At 37.1% G+C, this 17021-nt stretch overlaps 1 protein-coding gene across 1 annotated transcript in view; it reads right to left on the reverse strand.

The window, feature by feature from the left end:
- Positions 1 to 4430: 4430 nt before the first annotated feature.
- The window catches only part of LOC145670172 (uncharacterized), a 16249-nt gene continuing 3658 nt past the window's right edge, over positions 4431 to 17021 (reverse strand). The window contains exon 2 of the mRNA XM_081738548.1: positions 4431 to 4564. Within this exon, the coding sequence (XP_081594674.1) occupies positions 4431 to 4564 (134 nt within the window). The remainder of the gene's footprint in view (positions 4565 to 17021) is intronic.

Below are 17021 nucleotides of genomic sequence, written 5' to 3' on the forward strand. Positions count from 1 at the left end.
TCAAGATACGTGTTTGTAAACAAGTCATGATTATACTAACTACTGCTTACTTATTAACGATGTTATTTTTGCTATAATAATTGCATTTCTTCTTACTTTCCTTATCCATTTTCTGTTAAAGATTATGGCTTCTTATTGAAGACATTTTATTATTAACTATTACCAGCTGCTTTAGTCTATTATAAGAAGGAATACATATATTTGTTTATTTCGAAAATATAAAAAAGAAGATGACATCTGCTTAATGAATTAGGTCAGCCGTAGATAGGGCTGCTCGTAGATTTTATGGTCTTTCACACAAATTCTATGAGAGGTCCAACCAAACTTGTGAAATCTCCATCCCCGTAAAGGTCGTCAGCACAGTTGTAACTTTGTTTTTGTTGAAATAGTAAAGTAACAATATTTATATGGTTCAAGTCCTTTTTTATTATTTCTTCCACAATTTTTAAAGGGCCTGTGACACATCCATAAGGTGTCTGGGCCACAACCCTCGATTTTGATGAAACTTGGTAGATTAATAGGACACTTTGCAAAACTAATGTAACTAGCAGGAATTTGTCGAAAAAGCTGTAGTTTCTGAGATTCGATTCAGAGCCAGTCGATTCAATAAAAACTACATTTGTCGTGATATCTCGGGAACGGTTCCACCGAGAACAAGCAAACTTTGCAAGCCATAGTAGATACATGAAACCTTTGAAACGAAATTAAAACGAATTGTCTGCACCTGCGCAGAGCGTAAGAATACACTATCAGGCCTATGATCGTGGTCTATTGGAACACATCAGTGTGATGCAGGCCTCTATGTATCAAAGAAACATGCCAAAATCATAGTCCATAGGGTTACCTATATATAGTTAGTGTTGCCACGAAACGAAACCTTTTTCATGTCTCGTCTCGTCTCGACAACGAGCAAACACTTCGAGACGAACCCTGTCTATTATTGGCAAGACGAGACGCGCGACAGTGTTGTAAGGAGACAAAATGCGACAGCCCCAATATCCCGCCTTGTCTTGTAGCAATATTACCCAGTTGTATAAAGCAAAGGCTGACGTAAGAGATCGGCGACGGTAGTTACGCAGTCTTGTTCGGGTCAGGACTAGCATATAGTCGGTTTTCCCTTCAATTTTATCATGAGTTTTGTCTCGTAATGTTCTACGAGACGACACGACACCAGCATTGACACAGGCACAGGCTTCGAGACAAAGACACGAGACGACACCAGCATCTCATGTTTGCGACGAGACTGATTCACGCGACGAGATGAGACAACACCAAAGGTTTCGTCTCATGGCCACACTAACTATATATAAGTAAACCCTATGACCTATGATTTTGACACTTTTCTTTGAAGCATACATGCCTGCATCACACTGATGTGTTCGAATAGACTGCGTCTATAGGCCTGATAGTGTTCCCTTACGCTCTCTTAATACTGTGTTACTGTTGTGTAACATTGAAGACTTACAGTACTTGATATCACTACACCCGAATATGGCGACTATTAATGTTAACTATATGACTTCTACATAGGTGTAATGGAAATGTATGACTGAGAAGCCAGATAAAGTGCGTAAGTAGAGACGGGTGTCCGGGGCCAGACCACCCTAACATCTCACCTGAATTGCTTGAAAACGCTCACCTTTGAGTCTAGTTTTTTTCTTGCATTATGTTATACTTGTCATGTAGTCCAAACTAAGCAAGAGAAAAATATATCGCAGTCTTCACGTTTTCCAGATATGCGAATGCGCGCAATTATTTTCGCATTATGCGCAGTTTTGCGCAGGTGCAAACAATTCGTTTTAATTTCTTTTAAAGCTATCATGTATCTACTATGGCTTGCAAAGTTTGCTTGTTTTCCGTGGATTCGTTCTCGAGATATCACGACAAATTTTGTCTTTAATGAATCGACTGTATCTCAGAAACTACAGTTTTTTCGACAAATTCCTGCTAGTTACAGTAGCTTTGCAAAGTGTTCTATTAGTCTACCAAGATTCATCAAAATTGGTTGTTGTGACCCAGATACATTATGGAAGTGTCTACCAAGATTCATCAAAATCGGTTGTTGTGACCCAGATACATTATGGAAGTGTCACAGGCCCTTTGAAAATTGAAAGAGCTTTTGTGTAAAGTGTATCCCTCTCATAGTGGGCTACTTACATGATAGTACACCACAGGCACTTCGTCGGTAACTTCAAACTTGAAATACTCATAATTGAATAAACAAAATAAAGAAAAGAAATAAACTGGCTCCCAAAAGACTCGTCCAACAATATTTGCTACGGTTACACCGTTTTGGTCATATTAGTAAAGAAACGCAGTTTGTCCTTTACAAGATAATATTTCCTCGACATACATTTACATTCTTTTTAAGATTAAATAATCGTCCCTACCGTGACATTTTTTAAAAATGCATTTTTTTCGCTCATTGAATCACTTAAGTTACATTCTTGCACCTGGCAAATTGATGTGAGTTAATTCCCAATAAAAACGGATTTTCAGTTCAAAGTTTGGAAGACATGTTTCACAAAGTTGTTCATGACAGGAAGGTATATGTTCACTTACGAATTTATGTCAGAAATATAATATTCACATTGCAGGAAACGTATATCTGAGCGTACATACAATGGATGGGCGTAAGTTGAATTCAGATCCGTATTAAAGCAATTGCGACTTCAAAATATGCCACATTACGTTATATATTTTTTCTCCAATGCTTTATTGTAGACGGTGAATAAGTAAACTAAATAATGTTGCAGTTTATGGCATTATTGGCGTTTCTTCAGTTTTACAGTGTGTATGGATCGTGTAGTTGAGATGAAGAGAGTGATCAGGATGGACGATGTTTCGCTATCGGATTAGGAAATATCCAGCCTTTTGGAGACAGACGACTCTGGACACTCCGTTACTGATAGTAGACTATCATACGATAGCGATGCCGACTTGGATTTTGAGGTGGACAAAGGTGAAAGTACTTCAAATGATGAAATGCTAATAGAAATAAATGTGGCCACAAAATCATCACATGCATCCAAAGCAAGGGACATACGAATCCCATGAATTGGAAGAAGAAGAAAGCCAAACTTAATCGTAATTTGTGTAAGAAATATGTTACCAGTGCTGGCTAAATTCGTGATTCGCGCAGAGTACCCAATTTTTCATGTAGATGCGTGTACAGTTGGTAACAAATTATCAAAGAAAAAACCTGGGAATTTGTGCATCGTTTATACTGGAAACTAGGAGACATACATAGACAGAGAGATTATCTTCTGCGTCACATGAAGCGAAGGTTAAGGTTACGCGGAAAATATAACACCACTTCCAGAAGGCAATACACAGTTGACTATTATTTAACTATCGATGGGAAAATGATACAAGTTTGCAAGCAGTTTTTTCTTTGTACTCTTGACGTTAGTGATAAAGTGTGTCGTTTCGTTTTGCAGAAAGGGCTTTCTTCGAGAAGTACAGGTCACGAGCTTCAAGGGAAACACAAACCGAAACACAGTTTAACATCAGCAGTCGAAAATATTGTAAAAGAGCATGTGCTATCGATGTCCCGAGTTGACTCTCATTATTGTCGATCTTCAACCTGCTATTATTATGTTGAGGCAGGACTGTCTTATGTGAAGCTTTACAACCTTTATAAGGAATACTGCAAGGAGAAGAAAGTCCCACCTGGAAATGAGATGGGGCTTACTTCATACTGGAAAATTCTGAAAGAAATGAATATCAAGATACACAAGCCGAAGAAAGATCAATATAAAACTTGTCAGTTTTAAAAATTTGTCTTCTGAGGAAAAAGAAAGAGAGAAATTGGTTTATGAATAACATTTGAAAAGAAAAGAAGCAAGGTAAGAAGAGCAAAAAGACAAAAAAAAAACAACAAAGGACGATACTCATATAGCTATCTGTTTTGATCTCAAACAAGTCTTGACAACGCCTTCACGTAAAACGGGTGTTATGTATTATGTTCGTAAACTTAATGTTTTCAACCCCACCATCTACAATCTAGCCACGCGCGCAGGGGTTTGTTACATATGGGATGAAACAAGGGGTAAGAGAGGCCCTGATGAAATTGCCTCCTGCATTCTACTCTACTTGCGAAATTTACCTCCTGGAGTAAACAAGTGACGATGTATTCAGACTGTTGTAGTGGACAGAATTTGAACAAGGAAAATGCAGCAATGTGTATGTATGCAGCCATAATACAAGTGTAACCTGTATTGACCACAAGTTTCTTGAACCAGAACACACTCAGATGGAAGCTGATTCCATGCATAGAGTCATAGAACGCGCAAAGAACATAGATAATTATACACCTACCGATTGGCAAGACGAAAGCTGTAGCCATTCACGGAACATTCGATGACAACAGAAGATTTCTATAATTTTGATGCAGCAAAAAGCTATTATAAGTTAGGTACATTCGAAGATCAGAATCGTGTTACTTTTCCATGGCAAAAGTTAAGATGGCTGAGATTCACAAAATACGAAAATAAGATTCTTTTCAAGGAAAGGATGACAGAGCCTTTCAGAGAATCCTCACATTCAAGATCCTTCCGAACACCTAGAAAGAAATACAATCCTTTTCATCTGTACTCAGGACTGCTACCAATTTCCAAGGAAATGAAGAATGATTTAATGAAACTCTGTAACACTAAAGTAATCCTGTAAGAGTATCACAGCTTTTTCATAAATCCTGTTACATTCGATTACGCTAAGGACTACTTAGAGATTTCCTACTCGGGCACTCAGTAAAAGTACTTGTGCGTAATCTGAAATAGCTAATGAAGATTTGAATTAATCTTGTTATGGGTAAAAATTAATCAGCACTATTGAATCTCACTATTGCATCTCTATGTATGAAAAAAAAAGTATTGAATATTCTCTTTCGTTATCTTGGTTGTGTAAACAGAACGTGGTGAAGTCCAATCTGGAAAAATTACTATTCCTCTGATAGGAAAAAAGTACTGACGGAAAGGACTACTGTTATAATTGTGTTTTTAATTCATTGTGTATACTGTTTTATTATTGCTAAGTAAACAACAGCGGTAGGTAGAAATTAATTTAAGTACTTTGTTGGAAATAAATTGTTTATGACATAAGGGCGTATGTACGACACTAACATGCAGAAATTCAATAAAAATGTTATGTATGAAAATGCACATGATAAAAGGTATAATAAATAAACTTTGACCTCAAATATCAAAATAACAAAAAAGATTTGAGTTTGCTTCTAATCTGAGAGAGTACCGAGAGATTCAAATCAAGCAAAATATTTTTCCTCTCTCCTGTAAAAAATTAAAAATACAACTAACGCCCCTCTACCACGAGGCCGACGAACATTAGGCCTACTCACATATTTATCTTCATATTCTCTTGTATTTCTTTCATTATAATATATTCATGGGCATGTTCAGTTTCGTCCTTTGAAACAAATGCTATAACTTCAATAAAAGTATCACAAATTGCCTACTTATAATACAGTATATATAAAGTATATATATTCTCTTATTATTCGGGTAAGTGTTATTCTCTTACAATTTTCACTTTATGGTTTTCAATGAATAGGTTAGGTACTCTAAAATAACGATTCGTATGACATGTTCCTTTTTCTGTACTTATAAATTTATTTATAACTATAAACTTATTTACACAAAACTTAACATTTCGACTCATATTTCTTTGATTTGCATAACTACTGTAGTTATATATTTTTCATTAGTCATTTCGATAACCTGAGAATAGATATAAACTATAAATTTATAAAGTAAGTAGTCGTAACTTCGAAATCAACATGTATTCTTCTTCCGTTTCTCATTCAGTCACCTTGTTTTAGATATAAAATGTACTTTTTTTTTACAATTGCAAACATAATATAGAGTCACAATTACACAATTTAATGGCATGTATAAATATTATAGTGTCTTACACATGTTCGTTAAAATGTCATACATTAAAGCTTATACATACCACGTTCTTGATAAAGTTATTGCAACCTATTGCATGCCAATAGAGGCATCTTAGGAAGAAGGGCAATGCATTATACGACATTACATTAGTAGAATCGCTTTTGGTGTTCTTTTAGGTACCTCATTGCAACCACAACACTGGCCTAACCACGGGATGTAGAAAGAGTAGAAACAACATTTTGATTTTTTCCAGTGATTATGTAACAAATTTAAGAAAAAAGACCATAATAGTGAAATGAAGAAAGTGAGAGGAGCCGGAAATAACTAGAGAAAACTACACGATGTTTGTCCACAAGGCGCACTTGCTGGAAGCTTGGATCATAGCAGGATCTTCTCCCCCCCCCAAAAAAACACTAGATAACTTTGTTTAAGTCTGATGAAGATACTGTTATAGTATTGAAACTTCACATCTTATACAGTGTTTTTACTAAAAAGTGTTGTACCTTGTTACGACTATTGAGTTAAATATAAAATATGTTTGCAAGGTCTACAGGTGGTTTATTTCACGTTAGAAATATTTTTTGAACATATCATTGTGCATGTTAAGGAGATACAAAGAATTTTCACCTATACAAAATTAAACATCACTTTCATTACTGCTTACAGTAACTGTATACACATACGTAATTTTCAACTTAACCGATGGTTTTCATTTGATAATCAGACAAAAGTGTCTAGAATAAGCGCATATTATAATTACACATGAGACTGGATTTGAGACAGGTCTAGTGCCTAGGATATATCTGCCACACAGGGAGTCCTGAGTTCGATTCCCAGTGGGAGAGATTTTAAGTTTAAGTGCATTGTGGTGGTTCGGATCCCATCTTAAACTGTAGCTCCAAGTTATATATAGCCTCGGTGCTGGAAAGAAACGATAAACACTAATAATTAACTAATTAGATGGGTGCTTCTAGGATCAAACATTTATAGAGGATTTTTGATAGGCGTTCAGCACCCGTAGAAGTTTTTGCTGGAATTTATTCCGAAATTTATCACTCTGATGCCGATCGATGCAGAGGAGAAAATGATTGTCACCTAAATTGAGGTTAACCAATGAATATCCCTATTTAATTGTACGAATCACTCTTAAAACGGTAGTTACAATCAATCCAACCCACTTTCCCTCTACTGTTTTTATCAGGCGCGTACACAGCAATTTGTTTCTAGAGGGGGGTCCAATTTCAATTTGAGAATAAAGAATTTTAAAATTTGTAAAATCGCTCCTAAAATTAGACTAATTTCACAGAAAAGCAGCTTATGGGAGGGGGAGCTTAGTCCGGACCACCAGAACCTGTCGCCTATGTATGTCCCTGGTTTGTATTTTATTGGTTAAACTAGCTTAAATGCCCGTCCTTCGAACGGGGAGATCAGGTTTATAAAAATATTTGAACTCCCAACTACCCTAACAATATACATTTCAATAATTGATTACACGGTTCATCCCGACTATATATGTCATCCCCCATGTGACCCCGAAGGGTTGATAGGGGTTTATTAGCCACATTTGGACAGAAACGCCATCGGGTTTGGCACCATTCATCTCCACAACCCCGAAAACCATGTATTCCAAACAAATATCGCTCATTTTCCATTATTTGTACGTCATTTCCCTTGTGACGCCCCTAGAGATGGTAGGGGTATCTGACCTCCACTGAGACTGAAACGCTATCTGAATTGTCACCATTTATCGCCGTGACCCCGAAAACTGAGAAATGGACACTAATACCTGTCATTTTCGATTATTTGTATATGTCATCTCCCTGTGACCCTCTTGGGGATGGTAGGTATATCTCACCCCTACAACATTTTGTGTTGGTTATAAGTAATATGTGTACCAAATTTCGTTAAAATTGCTCCGGGCGTTCCAGAGTTATGCTAGACAATATATAAATACATACAGACACACCTACATACTTTATTTTTTTTACATATCATCCTCCTGCGACCCTCCTAGGGATGAAAGGGGTATCTTTCGCCCATAGTGTTTGTTTCCTCACTGTAAGTAATACTTGTACCAAGTTTGGTTGAAATTGCTTTAGGCATTCGAGAGTTATGCTCGAACATACATAGATACACACATACATACATACATACATCCTTTATATATGTATAGATAATGCCTTAAAAAGTTTGAAGTTTTTAATCTACGTACAGTACAACCTTGTTTATCCGGCCCTCGTTCACCCGGATCTCCGGATAATCCAAACCGGATTTGTAGAAACTTTTTAAAATTTAATGTTCACATAGATAATAATTTTTAACTATGATAGCAAGAACGTAACCATAAGTACGACAAACATTTTCTTTTTGTTTTGATTAAATGTACAGTTCGTGTATAGATTTCACAGTAAATTATGGTAATACTGTACATAAAATGATTCTTATCGAGTTTTAGAAAGCTTTACTCACAAGACGTTGAAGTGAATTGACTCAGGATTTGTTTTCTTTATTATTCATATTAGCAGGATTATTCGGATTTTCGATTTTCCAGATTGCCTTTGGTCCCAGATAGTCTGGATAAACATGGATGTACTGTATATAAAAATACGTATGTATGAACGTATGTAGACCCTATGTGTATGTGTGTATATGTTCTAGCATAATTCTGGAACTCCTTGAGTTAATTTCAACCAAACTTGGTACAAGTATTACTTACAGTGAGGAAACAAACACTATGTGCGAAAGATACCCCTTTCATCCTTAGGAGGGTCACAAGAGGATGATATGTTAAAAATAATGTATGTAGGTGTGTCTGTATGTATCTATATATTGTGTAGCATAACTCTGGAACGCCCGGAGCAATTTTAACGAAACTTTGTACACATATTACTTATAACCAGGAAAAAATGTTGTAGGGGTGAGATACATCTATCATCCCTAAGAGTGTCACAGGGGGATCACATATACAAATAATCGAAAATGACTGGTATTAGTGTCGAATTCCTATGTTAGTGTTCGGGGTCACGGAGATGAATGGTGACTCCCAATGCCATTACCGTAAAATATTGCCTCCACTGGTATGGGAAGTGAGGGGGGAGTTAAAAATAAAAAGTCACGGTGAGTATGACATGAACAAAGAATAGATTCAGTCGAAGTAAACCGGGTAATCAATCTTTGAAATGAGCATTATATGGGGAGTTGGGGGATTCAAATATTTTTTCACAAACTTCGGCATACTGTGCGAAGAACTAGCATTTTAGCTAATATATATAGTGAAACTTGTATAAAACAGAAGGCGGTGGGTCCGAATTTTACTCGAAGGAATAACAGCGATAGGGACTGTGAGGAGTTTCCGTTATAGACAGATTTCCGTTTTATTCAAGTCATTTATTAGTCATACGGTTCTAATAATTTGGAAGATAAAGTAAAGAAATGGATATAAATTCCTTCCCGGAATTTATAGGCCAGGGAAAAAACCCGGGAATATTCCCATTTTTTTAAAATCCCTTCCCACTGGGAATATTCCCACTGCCCATCACTAGTAATATCCAAGAGGTCGGGCGCCCCAAAATATAACCTCAGTGCAGAAAGTGGCCAATCACTTCAGCAAATAACAAAAACATTCGTTTTTAACAGTTATAAATTCATCAAAATTAACACATAATTACAAGCAAATTATCTCTCATTGCCTTAGAGCATGTACGATTTATTGAACTTTTACATCATATATCTCTCCGGTCTTCACAAAATAACCAACTTTTTAAACATATAGGGGAGACCGGGGCTGGTTGGCGAACTTTTCATTCTTTATTTTTTTATGAGCAGATTGTGCACTGTATTGCAATGTAATGGATGTGTACGGCCAATGTTTCCTCTAATAAATTCCATTTTTGTGTTTGTTTTGTTGCTTACAGTTTTTGAGAAATAATTTTTCTTTCTTTTAAAACGGAGTATGCCAACCGACCCCTACTGAGGGTCTGGTTGGCTGATAGCGTGGGGCATTCTTTTTAAATATAGCAAAGCACACAAAAAATTGGATTTATTAGAAATATACGTTATTTTTCTGAATTCTATTATATATATTGCAATGAAGTAGGCTATTTGAAGTTTGAAATTACTTTTATTCACAACATTTAAAAGAATCAGCATTATGAAATATGAAAACTTCTTTCTTTCATTCTAGCTTGGTTGTCATGACATTGAAAGCTACAAGATTATCAAACTACATCAGTTTTAATATGATTTGGTGTAGGTTAATTCTTCATATTATTTCAAAATGAAATTAAAATAACTGAACTATCAAGAAGGGTAGTTTATTTCCCACTGTTCACAAAGTAGCTAAGAGAAACTAAGATATGTTTTAGCTGAATTATCAATAAATGCAATTTATTTCCTACTTTCCACAAAGAAAGAAAAAGCAATAGCTAGGCCTCTATTTTTGTAACAAAAGAGCACATGCAAAATATTCTTGATCCTGAGAATTAGGCCTATTCAGAAAATTCAGAGTCCGGCATACAGTCTTATCTCGATTTCTAAATTTTGACAGCAATCCAATACCTGCATGCTATTCTATAACATTGAAGTAAAAGATTGGTAGAACTGTAAACTATATAACAATAAAACAAACAATGTAACAATAAAAATAAAATGAAATAAAATTTCACATGAGGTTGTTTGGCGCACTTGCCAACCAACCCCAAATGCTATACGCCAACTAACCCCAAGCCCATTTTGTGCAACAAAGTCGTAATTACTCAGCAATTGTTTGGCATTTTCCGTTTTATTGTTTGAATATCCATAAAAACAAAGTTCAGATGTAACTAATGCTATATTACTTACCTCTGTACCCCAAGCAGTGACGATTCTGTGATGTTGTAACAGAGAACTGAAAAAAATACTTCAGACTGGCAAAAACACTCTTTATCTAATAGACACCATAATCCGCAAGTTACAAATTCCATATAAAGATGGCAGCTGCATCCATAGGTCGCTCTTTTATGACAATAGCAACAGCTCATTATGTTAATTAATGAAGGAGTTATATGCAGTTCGTCAACCAGCCCCGGTCTCCCCCAATAAGTAAATGTTAATGCTATTGTAAATGGTTACCTCGTTCAAATCCTCAAATATTTGGGCGATGATTTGATTACTTTCTCTTAATTACTTTTAGTTTCTTGCTTGTTATTCATAAATACTTTCTTTCTTTATGTTTTTACTAGATTATCCAGTTATTTGATGATAATACAAACAGAGTTGGGTGTTTTCCGTTTGGCAGAATTGTCAATTGGAAGATTTTCCATTTTCACGATTGGCGCATTTGGTAATTGGCAGATTTGGTAATTGGCAGGTTTGGTAATTGGCGGATTTGTCAATTGGCAGATTTGTCCATTGGCAGATTTGGTAATTGGCTCATTTGTCCATTCCCACAATGGGCGCATTTGGTCATTTTCGCGTTTGGCAGATTTGGTAATTGGCAGATTTGGTAATTGGCAGGTTTGGTAGTTGGCGGATTTGTCAATTGGCAGATTTGTCAATTGGCAGATTTGTCCATTCTCGCGATTGGCGCATTTGGTCATTTTCGCATTGGCGCATTTGGTAATTGGCAGATTTGGTAATTGGCAGATTTGGTAATTGGCAGATTTGGTAATTGGCAGATTTGTCAATTGGCAGATTTGGTAATTGGCAGATTTGTCCATTGGCTGATTTGTCCATTTTCACGATCGGCACATTTGGTCATTTTCGCGTTTGGCGCATTTGGTAATTGGCAGATTTGGTAATTGGCAGATTTGTCCATTCGCTGATTTGTCCATTTTCACGATTGGCACATTTGGTCATTTTCGCGTTTGGCGCATTTGGTAATTGGCAGATTTGTCCGGGTCCCCTTTTTTTCAGGTTTTTTTCTTCTTACGTTCGCGTTCATCATAGTCATTTATCATACTAGTCCGTTACTTAGTTTTCAAACACAAAGGTCATTAACAACTTCTTCGCCTTTATAGTGTTCTTTTTTTTACCTTTTTTCTTTTAGTTCCATCTTATCCTAGCATTCAGATGTTTCATTAACAGCATATATAACATTCAATTGTTCTTCCTATTATCTTATATATATTCCATTTCCCTACTACAAAATGTGGGCGGACGCGTCCAGTGTTCTAGAGACGCAATGTCGTTCACACATAACAACATAAAGAACTTCATATTTTGTAATTTCTTAAGCTTAGACATAAAAGGTCTATCGCTTATACAAAAATAAGAGATAAGTGGTGGATAAAAAAAAATAAAAGATAAGCGGTGGATAAAAAAAATAAAAGATAAGTGGTGGATAAAAAAAATAAAAGATAAGTGGTGGATAAAAAAAAATACGCTTACCACTTCATAAATATATATGATAGAGATTTACACGCATATATCTGTGGCCGACTTTACAGTGGCCGACTTTACAGTCCGGCATACAGTCTTATCTCGATTTCTAAATTTTGACAGCAATCCAATACCTGCATGCTATTCTATAACATTGAAGTAAAAGATTGGTAGAACTGTAAACTATATAACAATAAAACAAACAATGTAACAATAAAAATAAAATGAAATAAAATTTCACATGAGGTTGTTTGGCGCACTTGCCAACCAACCCCAAATGCTATACGCCAACTAACCCCAAGCCCATTTTGTGCAACAAAGTCGTAATTACTCAGCAATTGTTTGGCATTTTCCGTTTTATTGTTTGAATATCCATAAAAACAAAGTTCAGATGTAACTAATGCTATATTACTTACCTCTGTACCCCAAGTAGTGACGATTCTGTGATGTTGTAACAGAGAACTGAAAAAAATACTTCAGACTGGCAAAAACACTCTTTATCTAATAGACACCATAATCCGCAAGTTACAAATTCCATATAAAGATGGCAGCTGCATCCATAGGTCGCTCTTTTATGACAATAGCAACAGCTCATTATGTTAATTAATGAAGGAGTTATATGCAGTTCGTCAACCAGCCCCGGTCTCCCCCAATAAGTAAATGTTAATGCTATTGTAAATGGTTACCTCGTTCAAATCCTCAAATATTTGGGCGATGATTTGATTACTTTCTCTTAATTACTTTTAGTTTCTTGCTTGTTATTCATAAATACTTTCTTTCTTTATGTTTTTACTAGATTATCCAGTTATTTGATGATAATACAAACAGAGTTGGGTGTTTTCCGTTTGGCAGAATTGTCAATTGGAAGATTTTCCATTTTCACGATTGGCGCATTTGGTAATTGGCAGATTTGGTAATTGGCAGGTTTGGTAATTGGCGGATTTGTCAATTGGCAGATTTGTCCATTGGCAGATTTGGTAATTGGCTCATTTGTCCATTCCCACGATGGGCGCATTTGGTCATTTTCGCGTTTGGCAGATTTGGTAATTGGCAGATTTGGTAATTGGCAGGTTTGGTAGTTGGCGGATTTGTCAATTGGCAGATTTGTCAATTGGCAGATTTGTCCATTCTCGCGATTGGCGCATTTGGTCATTTTCGCATTGGCGCATTTGGTAATTGGCAGATTTGGTAATTGGCAGATTTGGTAATTGGCAGATTTGTCAATTGGCAGATTTGGTAATTGGCAGATTTGTCCATTGGCTGATTTGTCCATTTTCACGATTGGCACATTTGGTCATTTTCGCGTTTGGCGCATTTGGTAATTGGCAGATTTGTCCATTTTCACGATTGGCACATTTGGTCATTTTCGCGTTTGGCGCATTTGGTAATTGGCAGATTTGTCCGGGTCCCCTTTTTTTCAGGTTTTTTTCTTCTTACGTTCGCGTTCATCATAGTCATTTATCATACTAGTCCGTTACTTAGTTTTCAAACACAAAGGTCATTAACAACTTCTTCGCCTTTATAGTGTTCTTTTTTTTACCTTTTTTCTTTTAGTTCCATCTTATCCTAGCATTCAGATGTTTCATTAACAGCATATATAACATTCAATTGTTCTTCCTATTATCTTATATATATTCCATTTCCCTACTACAAAATGTGGGCGGACGCGTCCAGTGTTCTAGAGACGCAATGTCGTTCACACATAACAACATAAAGAACTTCATATTTTGTAATTTCTTAAGCTTAGACATAAAAGGTCTATCGCTTATACAAAAATAAAAGATAAGTGGTGGATAAAAAAAAATAAAAGATAAGTGGTGGATAAAAAAAAATAAATAAAAGATAAGTGGTGGATAAAAAAAATAAATAAATAAAAGATAAGTGGTGGATAAAAAAAATAGGCTTACTTTTTTTTTTGCTAGCCGAGGCTAGCGCCCGCCCAAGGGGTTACGCCCTTTATTCGGGATGAGGGAGTGAAGGTACTTGGGGACGTTACAGTACAGGTAGTTGGTTAACAGAGGGTCTTATTTATTTATTTATATTTATTTCCATAAATCCAAATCAATAATGGTCATTATGGCCTTTTGGCCATAATCATTAGGAGCGGAAAGTGAGTCAGGATACAATACAAATTAATATATACTATATAATAGATACAAAACAAAATAATATATACAAAACAAAATAATATATACAATAGAAATTAATATATGTATGAGCGATATGATAGAAAATGACGATCATGTGATGAGATGAGAGTGAGGTGCTATTGACGACACAACACGTGGGAAATGTTAATCGGACGAATGCAGGTTATCTTCTTATCCAGGGGCTGCTCTGGATATAATGGAGACATGGGGAGCCCTGTTAGTACGGAAGGATCACTGTGCGACATATGATGGAAGAATGTAAGGTGAGTGCAAGTCTGTGATGTAATCTTCGATGAGAGGTAGAAATGGACTGTTGGGCGGGAGAGTGTAATGGTAAAGAGTGAATAATATAGATAACGGTGTATGGCGTAAGAGAGCAGAGGTCTTGCGGAAAGTAGCATCACGATGCATGGTGTCGAATAGCATAGGATGGTGTGTCTGGAATCGCTTCGTTATATAGCGAAGTCGCAAGTCTTCAAGGTGGTATAGAAGGTTGGCGAAGGGAGTTCGAGCATATAGGTCACGTGTAGGACTGGGAAGCCTTATACGGTAAGCAAGACGTAGGGCATGGCGTTCTAAAATGAGTAAGCGTTTGTAAAAGGAAATTGGTGCATCTACCCAAGCTGTATACCCATACGTCAAGACGGGACGCATGAAGACTTTATATGTGTTTAAGACGGTTGTTGCTTGGAGACCCCAAGTGGTACCTATGAGGCGGCGGAGGAGGTTAAGGCGGTTTGTAGCTTTGGTTGTAATGCGCTTAAGATGAGCATTCCATGTCAGGTGTGAATCGAAGGTTAGGCCGAGATATGTAACTGTTTTACTTGCAGATATAGGTGAATTATCGACTTGGATGTGGAGCCTGGTGGGGTTGCGATGGATACGGGTGCGAGTACGTGGAGGAAGAAAAACAATTGCCTGAGTTTTAGCTGCATTGATTTTGAGACGCCAGTGTTCACACCAGGAGTAGAAAGAATTTATGGCCTGTTGAAGAGTATGATTGATCTGAGAAATGGTGGTACCAGTGGCTAGGAATGCTGTGTCATCAGCGTATTGGAAGAGACTAACATTTGAGGGAAGGCGAGGGAAGTCCGCCACGTATAAGAGATAGAGTAAAGGTGAAAGGGCGGAACCTTGTGGGACACCGGAATTGATGAAGACAGGATGCGAGAGATGATTGTTAATGGAGACATATGTCAAGCGGCAAAACAGGAAGTGAAAGATGAAGCGAATATAGCAATAGGGAAGGCGAAAGAAAGAAAGTTTATGTAGGAGGCCTAGGTGCCAAACTCTGTCGAATGCTTTTTCTAAATCAAAGAGCACAAGACAAGAAGGTGTCGAGAGATTGTAATGATTAGTGATATGTGTAGTGAGACGAAGAAGTTGATCATTAATACTAAAGGATGGTCTAAAGCCTGCTTGATGAATGGGGATGGAGTCATGAGTAGTGAGATGAATATGAAGGCGGGAGACTAGTATCCGTTCAAGGATTTTGCTGAACACTAGAGTAAGTTGTATAGGGCGATAGGATGAAACAGATGATGCAGTCTTACCGGGTTTAAGAAACATTAAGGTTTTAGAAGTCTTCCAGTCGGCAGGAATAAATCCTGTGCGGAGAACAAAAGTGAAAATGAGGGAGAGTAAATAAAGAAGAACATAAGGACCCTCTTTAATATGGCGATAGGTGATAGTATCGATTCCGGGAGCTGTATTGCGTTTACGAGCAATGGTATTCTGAATTTCAACAACTGTGATGGGAACGGTAAGAGGTGAATTGCGTGGGAGAGTGTGATTGAGATTAGGTTGCAAGGCAGGGGCGTGAAGATTAAGATGATCAGCAGGATGGAGACGATTTGGTGCGGCAGGTGGGAGTGGGTGAAAACATCCCTGAAGATAATGTGCAAATGCATCGGCTTTCTCGGTATCAGTATGGATAGGAGTGTTATTCTCAAGTACGGATAAGTAGTGCTAGAAGATTTACCAGTTAGTCGGTTAAATCTCTTCCAGAATTTTGTGGGATGCGTGTTTTCTGCTAAATTATTACAGGTTTTTGATCCAGGTTCGTTTCTTGTATGCGACAATGTAATTATGAACAGTTCGTTGGTATTGACGAGATAATCGAAGCGATTCCAGATTACCGGTACGTTTGTAGTCCCTATAGAATTGTCGCGAGCGACGAATCAGAGGCAAATATTGAGGCGGTAATGTCGGTTTGTATGGATGAAGAGACGTATGCGGTATATATTTAGAGGAGGCTTGATGAATGCTTTGGGTGATCGTGTGAAGAGTGTCGTATAGATCTTGTTCAGTGGTGGGAGCAGGGATGTTTTCTAAGTGAGTGGTGAGATAAGATCGATAGTTCGGCCAATCCGCCCTGTCGTAACGAGGTATGAGTCTGGGAGGTATGGCGGAAGGAACTAGATGATGCTGGCCGTGTGGAGTTATGGTAAGTGTTACGGGCACGTGGTCGCTGCCCATGGGATCAAGGACAGCCACTTGTATCTGGGTGAGTAAGCTGGATGAAGTAATAACGATATCAGGTGTAGTGTTACTGGTAGGTCGGGTAGGTTTTGGAAAGGTGATGGATAAAGCCAGTAGTATGGGT

Source organism: Thermobia domestica, chromosome 14 (assembly GCF_964235325.1).
Source record: "Thermobia domestica chromosome 14, izTheDome1.hap1.1, whole genome shotgun sequence".
NCBI classification, from domain to species: domain Eukaryota; kingdom Metazoa; phylum Arthropoda; class Insecta; order Zygentoma; family Lepismatidae; genus Thermobia; species Thermobia domestica.